This window comes from Oreochromis niloticus, linkage group LG22 (genome assembly GCF_001858045.2).
Source record: "Oreochromis niloticus isolate F11D_XX linkage group LG22, O_niloticus_UMD_NMBU, whole genome shotgun sequence".
NCBI lineage: Eukaryota > Metazoa > Chordata > Actinopteri > Cichliformes > Cichlidae > Oreochromis > Oreochromis niloticus.
The window spans coordinates 28559335-28576382 of record NC_031985.2 but is presented as its reverse complement, the minus strand read 5'-3'; the positions used below and the strand labels follow the sequence as shown (position 1 = coordinate 28576382).

At 41.2% G+C, this 17048-nt stretch overlaps 1 protein-coding gene across 1 annotated transcript; it reads right to left on the bottom strand.

Moving 5' to 3' along the window:
* Positions 1-7321: 7321 nt before the first annotated feature.
* Positions 7322-11831, bottom strand: abhd5b (abhydrolase domain containing 5, lysophosphatidic acid acyltransferase b). The gene is made up of 7 exons (XM_003458509.5): positions 11705-11831; positions 10746-10828; positions 10224-10635; positions 9848-9999; positions 8782-8893; positions 8503-8683; positions 7322-8307 (listed from the first exon to the last, which is right to left on the bottom strand). Exons 1-7 carry the CDS (start codon positions 11746-11748, stop codon positions 8188-8190), a joined length of 1104 nt encoding a protein of 367 aa, XP_003458557.2. The 5' UTR covers positions 11749-11831; the 3' UTR covers positions 7322-8187.
* Positions 11832-17048: the final 5217 nt, after the last annotated feature.

Sequence of the window (17048 nt, the reverse complement as noted above, 5' to 3'; positions counted from 1 at the left end):
AGACTGAAAGGGCCTGCTCCTAATGATGAATAGCATTGCCAGAATATACACATCCCCCTCTTTTTTTGTAGCACATTTCTTTTACTGCTCACAGTGTCATTTCTTGGCTGCAGCAAGCACTCTAAGCGCCAACTGTACTTTATCTGCCCAGCACTAAACAGCAGTCAAACTCAGTTAGCCACCAGCTTGTGAACAGTGTTAACTTAGTGGAGCATGCAGCTACTAAAGAGATGGATATTTCTCAATAATACAGAGCTAAAAGGGAGTAATTATTGACTTTATAACCATCAGATGTGGGTCTATAACTGCTGGGGTGTTATAACTGCTTCCACATCTGGGGTGCAATACATGGAGGCGCTTCCAGCTTATTGTTTCATTAGTATTAAAAATGCATCATTGAACTTCTAACATGAACTGTAGTTTGAGTGGTGTAATACATCACACAAGCTGACACAGCCAACAGCTCATTCCCACCTTCATATGTTTGTTTCTACACTCTCTTGTTAGCTTTCTGCACATGTGAACACTCAAGAAGTGTCTGAAATGCACACTTTCAGCTATAATTAAGGAGGTTTTACAAATATTTTTGCATTAACAATTTAAGGATTTACAGTTATTGTACACAGTCTCCATTTTCAGAGGCTCAAAATAATTGGACAATTCACCAAAGAGCAGTTTCACAGCAAGTGGAGGCTTGTTCCTGTTTTATTTCATGACAGCGGGACCAGACATGTTACTTGAAGTTGATTTTTTATTTTATGGCTTTTTACCATCATTTCACATGCGAACAGTATGTCCATCACAATGTAAATGTTTTGTTAGACATGTTGAATTAAAGCTGAAAGTCTGGAACTAAGTGTGTAAAGTCTTGAGTCAAAGCAACAACAAAACACAACAGTTAAAAAAAAGAAGCCGTAAGTCATTAACACCATCAATTGATTACTAAACGAGTTGTTGGGTTTGGGTATGGCCGTGTGTTTACGATGTACGGTCTCTGTGCGGCTTAAGCTGCAGACTGAAAGCTGTATCTGTCAGCGCAACATTTAATCTGACTGTCAGAGGAGCTGAATGGTGAGGCTGAACTCCTGCCACCGAGCTGTCAGCAGAGCGGCTGATAAAACTGCTGCAAGAAACAAAGTCCCTCAGTACACACACATGCACAGACGCACAACGCAGCACACAATTTCTGTGAGCCAGACGGACACCTCTTAGGCTAAGTGCAGCCTGCTGAGACACTGCACTCCTCTGTTATTTTAAAACTTAATTTCTTTGTGACTATTCCCAACCAGCAGCACACACACACACACACACACACACACACACACACACACGCACACACACACACACATATAAGCAGTTAATCTCTGAGTACACACATGCTGTTTTGCCATCTTTTTTTATCTGACATTGAGAGTGATGTGTTTGTGTCTGTGTATACGTGTGTGTGTGTATACTTCCTCAGCTATCTTTGTGGGGACCAGTTTCAGTTTTCTGCAGCACTGAGCAGTGAGGTTTAGGTTAGAGTTAAGCCAAAGGTTGGGGTTAGAGAATGTCTTACATTACACAATTTTATAGTCTTATACAGTTACAGTCGTCACAAAACTAACCATGTAAACGTGTTTGTGTGTGTTCATTTGATAAGCGTATTCATAGTTTAGCAGTTTTGTTTGCTCATGTCAACCATGCAAATTCAAGGACTGCCAGGCAGGACAGGCAGGAGGGAGAGCGAGAGGGGAAAATTCAATCTGAATCAATTAAAGGCAAATTTCATTAGCCGTGACAGCATGGAAAAGGGGAAACGGGAGGAAAACGCTACTGAAAAAGAAAACCTATCACAGATATTACACAGAAGGTGCCACGGGCATTCTCGCAATTTAACAACAAATAAACCTGTGAAACTCAAATTTTATGAGCAAGAAATAGAGGCGCTAACAGGATCAGGGGAAAATCCAGGAAATGTATGTGGGGGAAGCTACATTGGAAGCAGAGATGAGGCTCTAAGTGTTGGAAGAGTAGTCCAAAGACGCTCAGAGTTGGGCTCACAATGCAGATGTTACTGTTTGCAAGGACATCAGGGGGGCTGGCAGACCTCCTCTTGAGCCACATCCTGTTGGTTATGAAAGCTGTTTTAATTGATCTTAACTATGACAAAAGCCTGTTGGATGTTACCCAAACCCACAGAGAATTCTCAACCCGAAGGCAGAAATTCTGGCAAGAAAGCCCTTTGTGTCTGAACATAATTAACAATAGTAGCCTGTGGTCTGTTTTCACACATGGTATAAAGAACCTTCAGAGGAATGATAAACACTCATTGTTTAGTTTTAAAGTAGGACTCCACTCATTTTACAAACCCAGGCCAATTTATTAGTCATGGTGAGAACTAAGCTGCGCATAAAACAGATATATAATGTCTCATGTGCACCAGAGAGTGCAGCTTGTGCTAAGAATCAAGCTATTTTTAAAAAATATAACACTTTATTTTTAGGTATGATGTTTGGAAGCAAATTTATAGACTGTGTATAAAAGATGGCTGTAGCTGCTCAGGGTTACCTGTTGGCTGTGGACTCATTTAAAGCCTCAAGTTCTGCATTTTGACCATTGCTGCTTTGGAAGTGGATGTGACAAGCAAAGGCTGATCTCACAGAGGCCCCACCCACCAACTGCCAATCAGAAGAAAGCTTGTTTGAACCAGGTATCAGGATAGGTATCAAGTATAAAAATATGAAACTGGAATTGGGCATAATCAGTCCCCTTATGCAAGTGAAGGGCATTTTAAAATGTATATACACTTACTTCCCACTGTGTTAGCCACACCTGTTCAACCAGTCATAAGTGCAAATATTTAATTCACCTAATATCTAAAGCCAGTGTCAGCATGCCAGCAATTTAGACATGTAGACATGGTCAAGATGACTCAATAACCAGTTTTGATCTCACAGGCCTACACTCAATAGTATGAGTGTTTATGTTAACTTCTATTTTACTACTTTTCAAAGTTTTATTTTGCTCTTTTCACTGCCTAAAGACACTCTAAACAAGCGTAGGTTTTTATCTTCTGTGTTAAACGCATTGAGTTTAATGAAATGTATATAAATAAAACTGACATTGTCATTGCTAAACATCAAACTGAACATCAGAATGTGAAAAAAGATGACTTTGAACATAGTTTTGCTGTTGATGCCATACGGGTCAGTCTGAGTATTTCAAAAACTGCTGATCTACTGCAGAAAATATCCAGTGAGCAGCAGTGAAAATGAGGTGAGGAGAATGGGCAGACTGCTTCAAGCTGATTGGAAAGCAGCAGTAACTCAAATAACTTCAAGGTGTGCAGCCTTCCTCTCCTGTCAGCTAAGAACAGGAATCTGAGGCCACTGGTTCACCAAAATTGGGCACCAGAAGATTGGAAAAGCGCTGACTGGTCTGATGCGTCTCAAGTTCTGCTGCCACATTTAGAAAGTAGGGTCAGCATTTGAAGTAAATCACTTGAAATCATAAAGCCATCCCACCCCACATCAAAGGTTCAGGCTATTAATGGTGGTGTAATGGTGTGGGGGATATTTTCTTGGTACACTGTGGGCCCTTTAGTATCAGCTAAGCATCATTTATAAACCACAGCCTACCCAAGTATTGTGGCTGACCATGTTCTAATGGCTGTTTCCAGCAGGATAACACACCATGTCTGAAAGCTCAGATCATCTGAAACTGGTTTCCTGAACATGACAGTGAGTTCACTGTACTTAAAGGCCTCCACTGTCACCAGATCTCAATCCTTAGACACATACCTTTGACCTGATGCTAGCATTTCAACATGGACCTAAATATCTAATGAATGTTTCCTGCACCTTGTTGAATCTGTTCTTGAGCCAAAAGGAGAGTCCAACCTGTTAACTGTAGCAAGATGTACCCAAGAAAGCGACTCTGCAGTATGTGATTTGCTGTTATTTACCAGGGGAGTGGCCTAAAACGAGTACCACTGTTGCTCCACCAATCTGCACACATGGGGGTGGCAGGTTAGGTCAGGGGTGTATTGTGATCATGTCCCTCTCCTTAATCTGTTACAGAGAAGCAGAGTGATCCAAATAAACATACACAGGTTTGCAGCTTTGACATGGGGTTATAAATAATCAATGTTTAATTTAGTATTATTATTTAATATATGATAATAACCACAAATTATGCATATATATATGTGGGTAAAGAAAGCTTAGCTGTGCTTTAAAATCAAAGTAAACCAGCAGCTGGGACGAGCGTGGAAATCTGCTTGGTGACAGGAAGTAGCTCCGAGTCCAAATTTAGTTCTGCAGGATCAATAGTTTCAGTGAAGAGAGATAAATTACCACCTCTACAGGATTTTATGAATCAGTAGCACTGCTACTTCAGCAGCAGTCCCAGTGATGTCACTGCTGATGATCCTTAATATAAAAAGTTTTAATGCCTCTTTGGATTCCATTCAGTCCTTCTGCGAGATGAAGAGAAGCCATCACATCACCAGCTTTTGTGCCACACGCGTGCAGAGAACAACCAACCAGATGGCAAACTCGGGGCTCTGGCTCTGTTAGTCTTTCCTGAAGCGCTCAGTCAGAATTTAAGTGCTGAGATCATTAAGCTCTGGCGCTTTCCGTGTAACGTGAGAGCCGCGATGTGCTGTGAAGTGCTCTCGCTGCATAAAGGCTGAGAACATTATGGAGTTCTGGGAAAAAAATCAGAGCACCCTTCAGATCTTTGATATTTCAACTCCCTAGATAGACAGACAGATAGAAAGAAAGGAAGATATTACTTTTTTTTATTCTACACTGATTTCACTCCACACAATCTTTTCTGTTGTGCAAATGTCTGTCTGGCTGCTACTTCTGTGGCTAAAAATAAACGCCCGGACTGTAAATATCATCAGTCACCGATGGGCAAACTATTATTGTTGGGATTGTTCGGAGGGGAGTGGAGCTGCCTGTGAATGATGCATGCATCTAATTACATTGTTTGATTGCCACATGAAAAATTAACTTAATTGTCTGTCAAAGTGGTGATGGATGCATTTAGCTAAGCAGATGTTTTGGACTTTAAAAAAATCATCCTGGAAAACTGTCTGATGGATTAACTCCACATAAAAGAAGAAATGTAGGCAGAAAAGTGTTCTAGCATTGAGCAAACTTACAGCTGTGTGACCCGGAAATAGTCCGAATAATATGCAACATTACTGCAGTCTTGTAAATAAATGAGACACCAATTTTCCTGATGCTTTGGCAGCTCCAGCCTGTGTGTGTTTCTGCTGATTAAAGCGACACCGAGAGCCGATGGCTGGCGGCAGCAGAGCCACAGTGTGCGCTTCTGTAGGCGCACACCTTTTATGTGCAGTTATTTCAGGCCCTCAGGCTTTCAATTATATCCAAACCCAGTATGAAAGCTCCTGTCACTTCTCTCACTTGTTTCCCTTTTTTGTAATGAAATGATTTCATGTCCATGTGACTGAGTGGGTGACAGAGAGAGACAGAGACACGATGAGTAAGCCTCCAGGTCTATTAAGCAAGTGAGGACAGTGGTCTGTGTGTGTGTGTGTGTGTGTGTGTGTGTGTGTGTGTGTGTGTCCTCAAAAAAAGCAGTGCACGTGGAGCCCTTGCTGAACGGTCCTCGCTTCTTTGATGATGAGCCAACCGACGTCTTCAAGAAAAACAAACAACCCATAATCACTCCGTCCAACCACAGCATCGCTTCCTGCAGGTCCACAATCTAAATGACTCCGTCTCCGTGGCTACCCTGTTGCCAGGAGACAGTTCGGGTGGGCCGGGTTGATGTCTTAGTAATGATGGAGACGGGCAGAGCTAACAGAGGGGTTACATCGGTAAAGGCCACGGCGCTCAAAGCTCAGAAATAACATTCAAATAATCTCCTGCTCGGTTTAGTGAAGTGCAACCTTCAGTGCCAACTTTCACCTTCAGCATGCCGCTACAGCATTAAAGTTTTCTTGTAAACAAAACTCAGGCTATACTTTATATTTAGCTTCTAATCAGAGATACAGGGTCACCAAAACAACCCTGACACCAGACCTCTGTGGGGTGGTAGATGGCGCCTCCATGAATCATCTTTGCACAACCTCGCTTATGCTTAATAAGATCTGTGGAGTTTGGGGGACATCTTGATTCTTTGTACTTTAATTTCAGTGTTAAACAAGCCTTTATGAACCTGCCTTTTCCATCTGATAAATATCACCCAAATTAGCAGCGTTCTGTCTCAGGGTGATGCGGAAAACTAGTCAATGCATTTCTTGCTTCTAAATTCGATGTGTGTACTTCCTTGTTATCAGGTCGTCCCAAAACCTCCCTGAAGAGTGAGGAGTCCTAACAAGGACTTTCTCCTTCCATAAAAAGTCTTGAATAACCAGACATCATCATATCTTAAAGACCTCACAGAACCATATTATCTGATAATAACCGGTGGTGGCAGATGGCTGCTCCTCCTTGAGCCTGGTTCTGCTGCAGGTTACTTCCTGTTAAAAGGGAGTTTTTCTTTCCCACTGTTGCCAAGTGCTTGCTCATAGGGTCATCTCATTATGTGGGCTTTCTCTGTGTTATTGTAGGGTCTTTACCTTACAATATAAAGCAGCCTGAAGTGACTGGTGTTGTGACTTGGTGCTATATAAATAAAACTGAACTGAACTGAATGATTAATCAGGCTGCTATAGACTGAGGCTTCCTGGGGACTTCCCATGATGCACTAAGCACTTGAACTCCACTTTCGGTGCATTTATATGGTATCCCATCGTCTGCCTGTCAAAATGATGACTTTTCTCTCTCATAATTTTTATTTTTTTCTGATCGCTGTGCTCTTTTTTTCCTTCTCCTCTTCCCTTCTCCCATCTTAAAATGGAACTCTTCCTCCCCACTGTTGCCAAGCTCTTGTTCATTTTAAATTGTTGGATCATTGGGGTTGTTTCACTTACACTGTAGGATCTGTATGTTTCAATATAAGGCGAGTTGATAAATAAAATCCATAAATTTAGCTCAGTGCAATTTTATTTTACTTTGTGCTGTTTCTCAGTGCATAAGGTGCAGCAGGGTGTATTTTCCTGCTGGGGAGAATATCTCTTTGCCATAGCTGTGTCTGCAGCAGTGTTTTGGCAGGCTGTGCATGTAACATTCAAATATATGCCAGGACCTAAGGTTTCTAGGCAAACTGAAATAATCAGTGTTGTTCACTGCGCCTGTCAGTGGTTTTAATGTTGCGGCTGATGTGTGTGTTTTGAATTGTGTCGTGTTTATTTTATTGTGGAAATTTACAAAAGAAGATGAAGCTTCAATTTCTCCAATTTACTGAGTTATACAATAAACAAGGTTAAAAATGGATTTAATGGAGTGTACAATACGACTGGAAAAAGAGCAAACAAAAGGACAGATAATAGTATTTTTGCACACTCACACATTCACAAAATTAATGTCTCACAGTAACATGTTTCCCTCATGCTGATGCGTCTTTGAACAGAAGTCCTATTTTTAGTCCAGCACACATCTCTGACCCTATTCTGTCACTGCAGTTGTGACTTAGCAGCAAGCCGAGTGCCGTACTGCTCTTAGAGCATCACTGTCCAGGTCTCCTGAGTAGGTCACTCAACTCAATATGCATGTGAGGCTACTTTGTGTGGGATTCGCTGGCACGAGTGTGCAAAACAGAGGCGCGCTGGTGCACGCAGGCTGTTACTGTACTGCCATCTGCTGGCCACTTTCCACACAGTCATAGAGGCTCTTCTTAGAAGTGAAAAGGTTTCCTAAAAATCCCATCCAGCCCTTTGCCCCACTTACTTCTCCCTCATATCTCTCACAGAGCGGGTGAGGGGTCAGAAAAGGAACAGTCTGTTTACTTTGTCTAGACCCATACAGAAAACAACTAATTCTCTTGAGATGACATTTCTTCATTTTTATAGATAAGAGTTTCCCAACAGGTTCTAGGAAAAATGTTAGACCCAGCTCCTCTTCCCACAATCTCAAAAACATTTAGCAACAAATGCAACACTGGCTGCATTTCACAATTATTTACAAAACTGTATATGCTCGAGGCAGGATAAATAAACCTGTGGCACCGTCTGACTTCAGACCCTGGGCCTTATGGAGTATTAGACCGTGGAATGATGAATCCTCAATCCAGCACTGATGAAGAGTCTTACAGTAAAACACTTCTCTGGCTCTCCTGTGTGTTTTCTCACTGCTCTGCTCCTTCCCCTTTCCATTTCTCCTCCATCCTGGCGAGAATCTGAAGCACCGTCTGGTTGAAGTCCTCTGGCTGGTCTGCGAAAACATAATGGCCCGCTCCTCTGATCACCTGACAAGCCCACACACAGTGGAGGTGAAACAGTTTTGAGATAAAGGTGCCACCGTTCCACAAGGCAAATAAAAGTAACTTGACATACATACAGGCAGATTTATGCACTAAAAATGCTTAAAATCTTGCTTAAAATGTCTTTTGAACCTTGTACTGACAAAGTTGAAGGTGCAAAATGTAAAATAGAGAACCTACTCGGATTTCCACATCTGGCCTGGTTTTCTTGAATGCATATCCAGAGTGGCTGTCAATACTGGATCGGGATCCATAAATGAAAGAAATGGGAATTTCAGCCCGGATCTGGCCGATCCTGTCTAGCATGGGCCTCTTAGCCCAGCCGTAGGGAATGGTCATGTTCTTAAAGGCCGTCTCGCCACTGAAATGAAAAAATTTAAAAAAAGAAAAATGCACAAGCTCCTAAGATCTTCTGAGAATGGACATATTTGTGTATGGATAGTTTAAAATGTTCGTCACCTCGGAGTCTGGGCATTTAGATGATAGATGTAGTCACACACAGTGTAGTCACTGAACACAGAGGAGTATTTCTGCTTGAAGTCTGACCTGATGGTCTGGACGAGCATCGGGCCTAAAAGAGACGCACAAAAAAAGAAGGAGATTTAGTTACAGTTCAGACCTTTGAATAGAACAAAGACACCTTAAGCAGACGTTTGATGTTCGGTGCTATACCGCTCCCCCGGCTCAGAAGGAGCAGGGGGGGGGGTTGCCATAGAATTAATTAAAGGCATTTATGGTGGAGTTATTGCCAATTTTATCCTCATATTTGTTGTTCTTTGACTCTTCCAGAGTAATTACTGCGTTATTCACGGTTCAAAGTAATCCATATTTATGTCATTTTGATCCGAGTTCATCAATAAGCAGTTTTAGATCCTCTCTCTTTAGCCCAATTATCTTCTGATTGGCTGCCCCACACAGACAGAATATTTAACAATATATAACAGCAGGTGGGTGGGGCTTCTTGTGCTCATAGCGGCGTACCTGAGATGTTAGGAAGGAAGGTATATGTGTATTTAAATTACGATGCCTCCTGCGCAAATTCCTTTGGAGGTTTTCGGGGCGTTCCCAGCCAGAAGATACTTGGATAGACCCAGAACTCAAAAGTTAAGACTATACATCTCATCTGGCCTGGAACTGTCTCAGAATTCCCTGCGAGAATTGGAAAACACTGCTGGCAAGAAGAACATCTGGCAATACCTCCGTAGCCTTCTACCAATATTACCCGAGCTCATGTAAGCATAAAGATGGAAGTGGATGGTGGATGGAAGTATTTAAAATACTTATTGTATTTTTTAAAAGCATATTGTTTTTATAGGAATGATTTTCTTTCCTGGGGGATTAATTTTGAAACGATGAAAGACCAGTGGTATGGCATGGATTAGATAACTGGGACATTTTAAGCCAACCCCATTGCTGCTGATAAATATATGTCACTTAGAAGTTAAAAACTTTCCAAATACACAGATGCGTAAGAGAAACAAATATGTGTTTGTTCAGGTACAAATGTGTGTTTGTGTGTGCTAACCTAGAGGTCCAGCCAGTCTGAGACCAGCCAGAGGGTTGAAGGGGCTCATGACGGCACCAATTGCTCTGATCCACATTGGGATGGAGTTGTGGTTGGGGTTCTCTGGGCGTGCTGGGAATCCCCACGGCTCCACCAGCAGCAGATGCTTCACCCTGCATACACACACATGCAGTTACCTGATCAAATGTACAAACTAAAATGTAGAATTTCAATTAAAACTGCACACATTTACTTCTTTTTTTATATATGGGCTTGTTTATCTGGCAAGTGGTGCAAAAAAAATGAGAGATGGCTAAACTAGAAAACCACCTGGCACTGTGTCCTCTCACCCGCACACACGCAAGCACATGCACGCACACAAACACACAAAAAGCACCTGTGTGGGTATTTCAGTGTGTAGGCCGCAGACAGGTATCCTCCGAGGTTGTGTCCCAGCAGCACCATCTCCTGAAGCCCCACCTTCTCCCTCCACTCCTCCAGGGCTGCCACAAACTGATCCTCGGCCTCCCTGGGGTCAGTGCTGAACTGGGGACGGCTGCTCCTGCCAAAGCCCAGCAGGTCTAGAGCGTACACCGGTCCGCTGCTGGAGAGAGAATCCAGGTTGAGAGCCCAGAGGGCGACACCACCTCCAAAGCCATGCAACAAAACCAAAGGAGTGGTGGGCTGGGTTGGGGGCTGTGGGACACACAGGGCTGCTGACTGCTGCTGCTGAGTGGAGAAAGCTAAGGTCCACAGGTAGTTGCCGCTCGATATCCGAATGTGCTGCCTGGAGAAAGGCCGCTTCACAGCTGCGGCAGACAGAAAAGATTATAGGGGAGGGATAGAGAAACTGTTTTAACTCTGACTTTATGAAACACATAAAATACAGATTGGAAACAGCTCCATCAGACACACTCACTCTTGAGGATTTTTTCCTCGGCATCTTTCAGCTGAGAAGGAGAGGTGGGACACCAGGAGGGAAGCCAACTTGATATCCAGGAGCTGTGACTCAGACAGAAAGGATACACAAAAACAGGCACGCAGGACACATAAAGCATGTGCAAACCAAACTATAAACTGACCTTTGGCTATATGATATTTTTGTTATCAGTGCTGCCGGTATGCAGCACTTGACAACAACATGCAATCAATGTCCAGAAAGAAGCCCAAACATGTCTTTGTTCTGTGTATTTTGGGTCCCTTATGGTCAAATATCTTTAACAAAATGTGCCAATGAATTTGGGAAATCCCATTGTCACTTAATGCATTCTGAATCAGCCCGATTTTAATATTTGGAGGACAAAGGCAGACGCAGATAAGATAGGGTGACCATATTTAGATTTCGAAAAAGAGGACACTTGGCCCAGTCATGAAGAACTTTAATAATATTGTTTGCTTAAAGAAAACTTTAACATATTTTAACGATGCCTTCTCTGTGTTAATGAATGGTGAAATAAAATAAAAAAAAAGTCATATAGGGTTTTACAAGTCAACAAGTGCAAAACGTTTGGTCACCCTAAGATAAGATTTTTTTTTTTAAGTATTTTTTTACAATAAAGTTTTGTATAGGAAGTCACACATCAGCCAGAATTAACAGGAAGATTCGGACTCGAAAAACATTCACTTTGGATGTTTGCCAGCAAGCGGGTGGCCTGTATATTAACATGACACCGTTTTCCTATAGGTTTGGTGTGGATGGGTCTATTTGTTAAATCTACCTGTGAATACACTAATGCGGATTCACACGAAGAGAACAAAGTTGTGTTTGTTGTCACACAAACGAACAGCGTTGACGCTGAGAAGAAACAAAACAAGAACAAGAAAAAACAAGTAGCATGTCCAACATGAAGAAGGAAGAAATAAACAAAAACAACTCACCTCTGCTCCTTGGCAGGTTGTATCTCCTCCGCCATCCTTCGCATTGTGTAGCCTGCTGTGAGGGTCTCCTCCCGAGCTTACGAACCTGTGGAAAAACTACGGTCAAGAATTTGTGGTGCTGCATTCAGGTACATTCGGACGAAAAATAAAACAGCTGCCTAACATAATAACTACATGCTGCTTAATAAGAATGCTGTACATTTCATAATAAGTTAGAGTTCAGCCATCCCTCCGCTCATTTAATTCTTGGGGTTATTTAATTCTTTGGAGTTGGCATTTTTCAGCGCTTCATATTTGTTTTTTCCAACTGTACTTGAAAGTAACATCATGATTTGAACCTCTGTACTCAGGTTGGCTACGTCACCATGTTAACTTTGTGTAACTTATATTGTTAATGTGCTTCTTTTGCACAGCAAGTCTCATATAGTTTAATACAAACGAACTAATGTAGGCTATAAAACTCTTAAGCCAAGGAAGAACCGTTTTTAAAGCGTTGCCAGCCACACTCGGATTGTATTAGAGCTAGCTTTGGCATGCTAATTAGCATAAGTTGCAACAAATGAGATTCCTGCACGAGAGTGTTTGAACTGTTTACCTTAATTACATACATTTCCAAAAATATGTATTGTTCCCTTAAAAGTTTATACTAATGCCACTTGCATAATTCTTATATTTAATTATATTAGGTTGTAAAAAAAAAAAAATAATTCTAGAAACAACTGTTTAAAGCCTGTTTTAAATATTAAACTATCATCTGCCTTTATGGCTACTATGACAAAAGTAATCCTGTAAAAGTAGTTTATTTAAATTACATCAAACAGCAGGCCCCTTTTTAGCCAGAGGTCCTTTTTGTCTGTATATAAAATTTAAATACATCTGTTTTTTAGGTATTGTAGTGACAAACCCAAGGATATTCTTTCCCCCTTCAAGCTTACATGCAGGCTAAAATGGACAGAGAAAATGAGTCACGTTGGATCTCTATCGAACTTTTTTCTAATCCTTTTTTCTTAGTATAATTTAAGATAAGGCAGATTACATGAAAGGTTCATTATCTTCAAGGATGTGACTGTAAAGTATGATTATGTTTTTTGCAGGAATAGTCCCTTCACTATCTTTGTACTCTTACTGTGATTCTCATTAACTCTTAAAGGGAGGGCGTTATGGATTTATAGGCATGCTAACCTTGAAAAGCTCATGGGTATCCTTCAAGAAATCATCCCGCAGTTAGTGTGTTCTAGCTGCACATTTAAAGGTTATTTGTGTGTTTTGCAAAGCCTCATCGGGTAACAGTCTGCTAATGAATTCACCAAAATGTTATCCGATGTTGAGTAAAATGTAAGTAAAAAGTTCTAAGGGGAAAACAAAAAGACTGAAAAATGTGTGTGATGCCATCTCAACTAATTAGCTTGATTAGAAGCAATTCAGTAACATAATTGGTTTTAAAAAGAGTGTCCTAGGCAGGCTGACTCTTTCACATGTAAAGATAATTGAGGGACAACACTCTGTGAAAGCATGTGTGGGCATGTATTTAAAGTGCAAAGTTTCTGGATGTAAAATGGCAAATTATTTAATTATTTACAGTACATTATATCATTCAAGGATTCAGGAGTGGTCCATGCAAGCAAAGGATAAGCCTTAAAATCCATACTGAATGACCGTTATCTTCAGCCCCTCAGGTAGCACCATTATTCTACATGTGAAATCACTGCAGAGGCTCAGGAACACCTCTAAAGCACAATTTGTGAATACAGTCATAAATGACGGTTAAGACTAGAATACCTTAAAAAAAGAGATTAAAAAATGATCAAGCAGATATCAACATGATGGTATGGAAGCAGCATTGGTGCACATGGCATGAGTAACGTGCACATCTGCGAGGGCTCCATTAATACTGAATGATACAAAACCAGTTTTTAAAAATGAAAATAGTTCAGGTATCTCAGTTTTCTCGCAGAACGTCATGTCGACGCAGCTCAAGAGTTATCCACTATATTGGACGTGACATAGCCACTGGTCACTAGAGAAAAACTGTAGATTCCCTAAAAGGTTGGTGAATGGTTCCTGGAGGTAGGTGGCTGTCACTGTGTGAAATCACTTGCAAAAAAGGTGCTGCACCTAAAACCTCCTTGTAAATGTTTTGGTCACTGTAAGGTTACCACAGTTACCTGTAGTTTGCATGGAAGACGCCAACTTCTCTGCAAAAACTTGCAAACTACTTTCCGAGCTTTAGTCAAGCTGTGAAAAGTGCAAAAGAGACTGAAAAGGTTTACCTTTCAAGTAAAAGTTGTGCCTCAGCTCAGCACCCAACACTCCTCAAAAGGCACAACTTTTACTTTGAAAGCAAACTATCTCTGTTTCCGGTTTTCATAGTTTCACTATAACTCCAAGAGTAGTTTGTGAGTGTTCACATACAAACATGCAACCTACAGGTAACTTCATCAATCTGCTAGAGACCAAAGCTATTCCAAAAGGTTTTTTTGGTGCAACATCTTCTTTGTGTCTGATTTCATCTAGCGACAATGGCTGCCAGGAGGGTCACTGACTGGTCTCTAGGCCTCTAGGCCTGTGAGTGCAGTTTTAACAACAGCCAGCAACCTCCAGGAACCAGTCACCAACCAGTTGAAAAATGGAGATTTTTCCCTCACAGCCAGCAGTTGCCACATGGTCATGGAGCGGTCTCTAGGCCTGTGTGACTGGCCTTTCGTGCACACAGTCAAGCACTATGAAAAAGGTTAAATGCTATTTTAACATGTCAAATCTTTATTTACTGTAGCGCCATTTGTCCACATGTACCGCTTCAACATTTAACATAAATCTTAAAATGCAACAGCGCGACATGCCATCACCAGTAAAATGAATAAATAAGATGGTCGCTACAGTATTTTCCTACGTGTCAGAGTAAGAAAACAGTTTGCTTTGCTGATCGACTGCTGTCCTGTTTTCATTTCTTTTCTCTCATGGATCGAAGTGTATTTGGTCCCCAGACAGTGTCGTCTTTATTTTCAGTGCAAGCTGAATTCTTATTTTAGCCTTGTTTGCAGTATAGCATTGCAGTGCTAAAGTAATTTTAGTTTAGGTTTAGCTGTTGTTTAAGCAGCCTGAGACAAAGATATGTAGACCAAAGAATGGAAATCCACCCCTGATCCCTCACCAGCAAATTGCCTATGTTTAATACAGTACATTATATAAGGACAAATCAACATTTGACTACCTGTGCTTTCATTTTCTGTCTCACAGATAGACAATAGCAGGAGGTTCCTGTCACTCCTGGTCCACAAGGTGGCGTACTTCCTTTACACACACATACGTCCGAGCACACACACATGCACAGTTAGACACACACTCTCTGGCAACTTTGTCCTTCATTCCTCAAACACAATTTTCCTCTCATACCACCCACTTGTGATTGCTCTCAGACTATGGGTTGACTGAGTGGTTCCTGAGTGCTTCATTTCCTTTGCTCCCATAGATGCGCACACTCATTCTCCCTGTGTGTTACTGTCCGTTCACTCTGCTGAGTACTCAAAATTTCATAAGCCAGTAGACAATGAGGCAGTAGCCAAGTCCAAAGAGCAGAGGTAAGCCCGTAACTGTCTGGAGACCAGTAACTGGGTGAAGCTTTTAGTGAGGAGACTACATAAAGCTGCAGCAGAGAGCCGGCCTGCTCGTCGAGCATCACAGCCAAGTGCTAGTCATGCTAGCTCGAGCCTTTTGTTTTATCTGAGGATCAAAATCAGTAACCCGTGGTCTGGCACCAGACTGACTTAAACAAAGAGTCTGTTCAGTCTCACCAGTCCTGGGACAATCAGGAGGAAATTTCAGAAAACATGGCAAAACCTTTACAATTCAGTGTAAAATCGCTGCAGGTGTGCAGCTTTATTGTGACATCAGAGTGGATGCATCAGATTTAGTCAGTTTCCCAGAGATCTTTACACTGATATTTAGATGTGTCTTTAAGTCAAGTTTTATTTTGTATGTCAGTTAAGGTTTAGCAAAAAAATTCCACCAGTTTCCACCGATTATTTAAATTACCTGACAAAAATACTGCATTTAGATGTCAAGTAACCACAGGAGTCAGGCACGCTGAAGCTGAGTCCCCAATCAATACGACATTGTAATGCTAAGCAGGTTTTGAGTATGTTATGTGTTTATACTGGAAAGGGCATACGATTAAGTGTACTTCCCCAAAACAGAGTACTTAAAGCATAAAGAAGTGTGTGCTGTAGAGGTGTGCTATTGTCCCAAAATACAATGTCCAAAAAAGGAAAAACACCAAAGCGTTGCTAACTACTGTAATATATTTAGTGCTGAGACACGTGAAAAAATCTTTAGAAGCAACATAAAAGGAACAATTCTGATTATTATTTTTGTTCAGTTGTAGTTGGCGTAATGGCGTGTCAGGTTAAAGTCCATCTTTACATGTGTGGCATCGTTTCCTGTTAGAAAGACTATTGAATTTTCACACAAAAGAGCAAATCACAAAGGCTAAATTATATCCCAGTAAGATACACTACCAGGTTACATACAAAAGGAGCGCTATTCTGCTCTTTTACAGCTTTTTTTATTGGTGGACTCCACTAGAGTTACAGCATAACTTACAGTTCATTTTCTTTCTGCAATAAACTGTTTTAACTTATTACAGATATACCGTTTTTTTCTGATTGGCTGCCCCTCACAAACAGACAGTTTGAACAGCAGGTGAATGTCAGGATGCAGGTGTTTTGAAAACAATCCTTCAAAATGAAAATTGAGAAACGCAGGGGAATCTCAAAGTGTATGACTGTTGAACTGTAGTCTAGTGACTTGTATTTCATCACTAACTCATGCAGTGATGCATATCAGAAAACCAGCAAGATGCAGGATAATTTAAATGTTGATTTATTATTTACAGACCTTTGCAAAAGTCTTAAGCCACTCTTCATGTCTTTATATAGTGCTTAGAAATTTCAGTAGTTCATATAAATATATGTAAACATACATGGAAATACAATATCTAAGGCACAATTCTGATGAGCTTGAAATATTTGGTATGGACTGCCTTTATTCTTTAACACAGCCTGAACTCTCTTAAGCAAGCTTACTCGTATTTCTTTAAGTCATCTTCAGGAATAGTTCTCCAGGCTTCTTGAAGGACATTCAAAGCTCTTCTTTGGATGTTGGGTGCATTTTGCCCTGTTCTATGTCAGGATGATCTCACACCGCTTCAAAAATGTTGAGGTACGAGCTCTGGGGAGGCCTATCCTTGACTGTTGTCTATTTTCCAATCCGGGTCTGCTTTTACTGCAGTGGCATTGTGTTTGGGGTCATTGTCATGCTGAAACATGAAGCTGTTGCCGATCAGATG

What these genes read in the sequence shown, in the direction of transcription:
- abhd5b (XM_003458509.5), bottom strand. Translation starts at nt 11,748, where the DNA reads ATGCGAAGGATGGCGGAGGAGATACAACCTGCCAAGGAGCAGAG. An exon ending in CTAAATGCCCAGACTCCGAG is followed by an intron (nt 8,684 to 8,781) that starts GTGACGAACATT and finishes TTTTCATTTCAG; the next exon opens with TGGCGAGACGGCCTTTAAGA. An exon ending in GGCCAGATGTGGAAATCCGA is followed by an intron (nt 8,308 to 8,502) that starts GTAGGTTCTCTA and finishes TGGGCTTGTCAG; the next exon opens with GTGATCAGAGGAGCGGGCCA.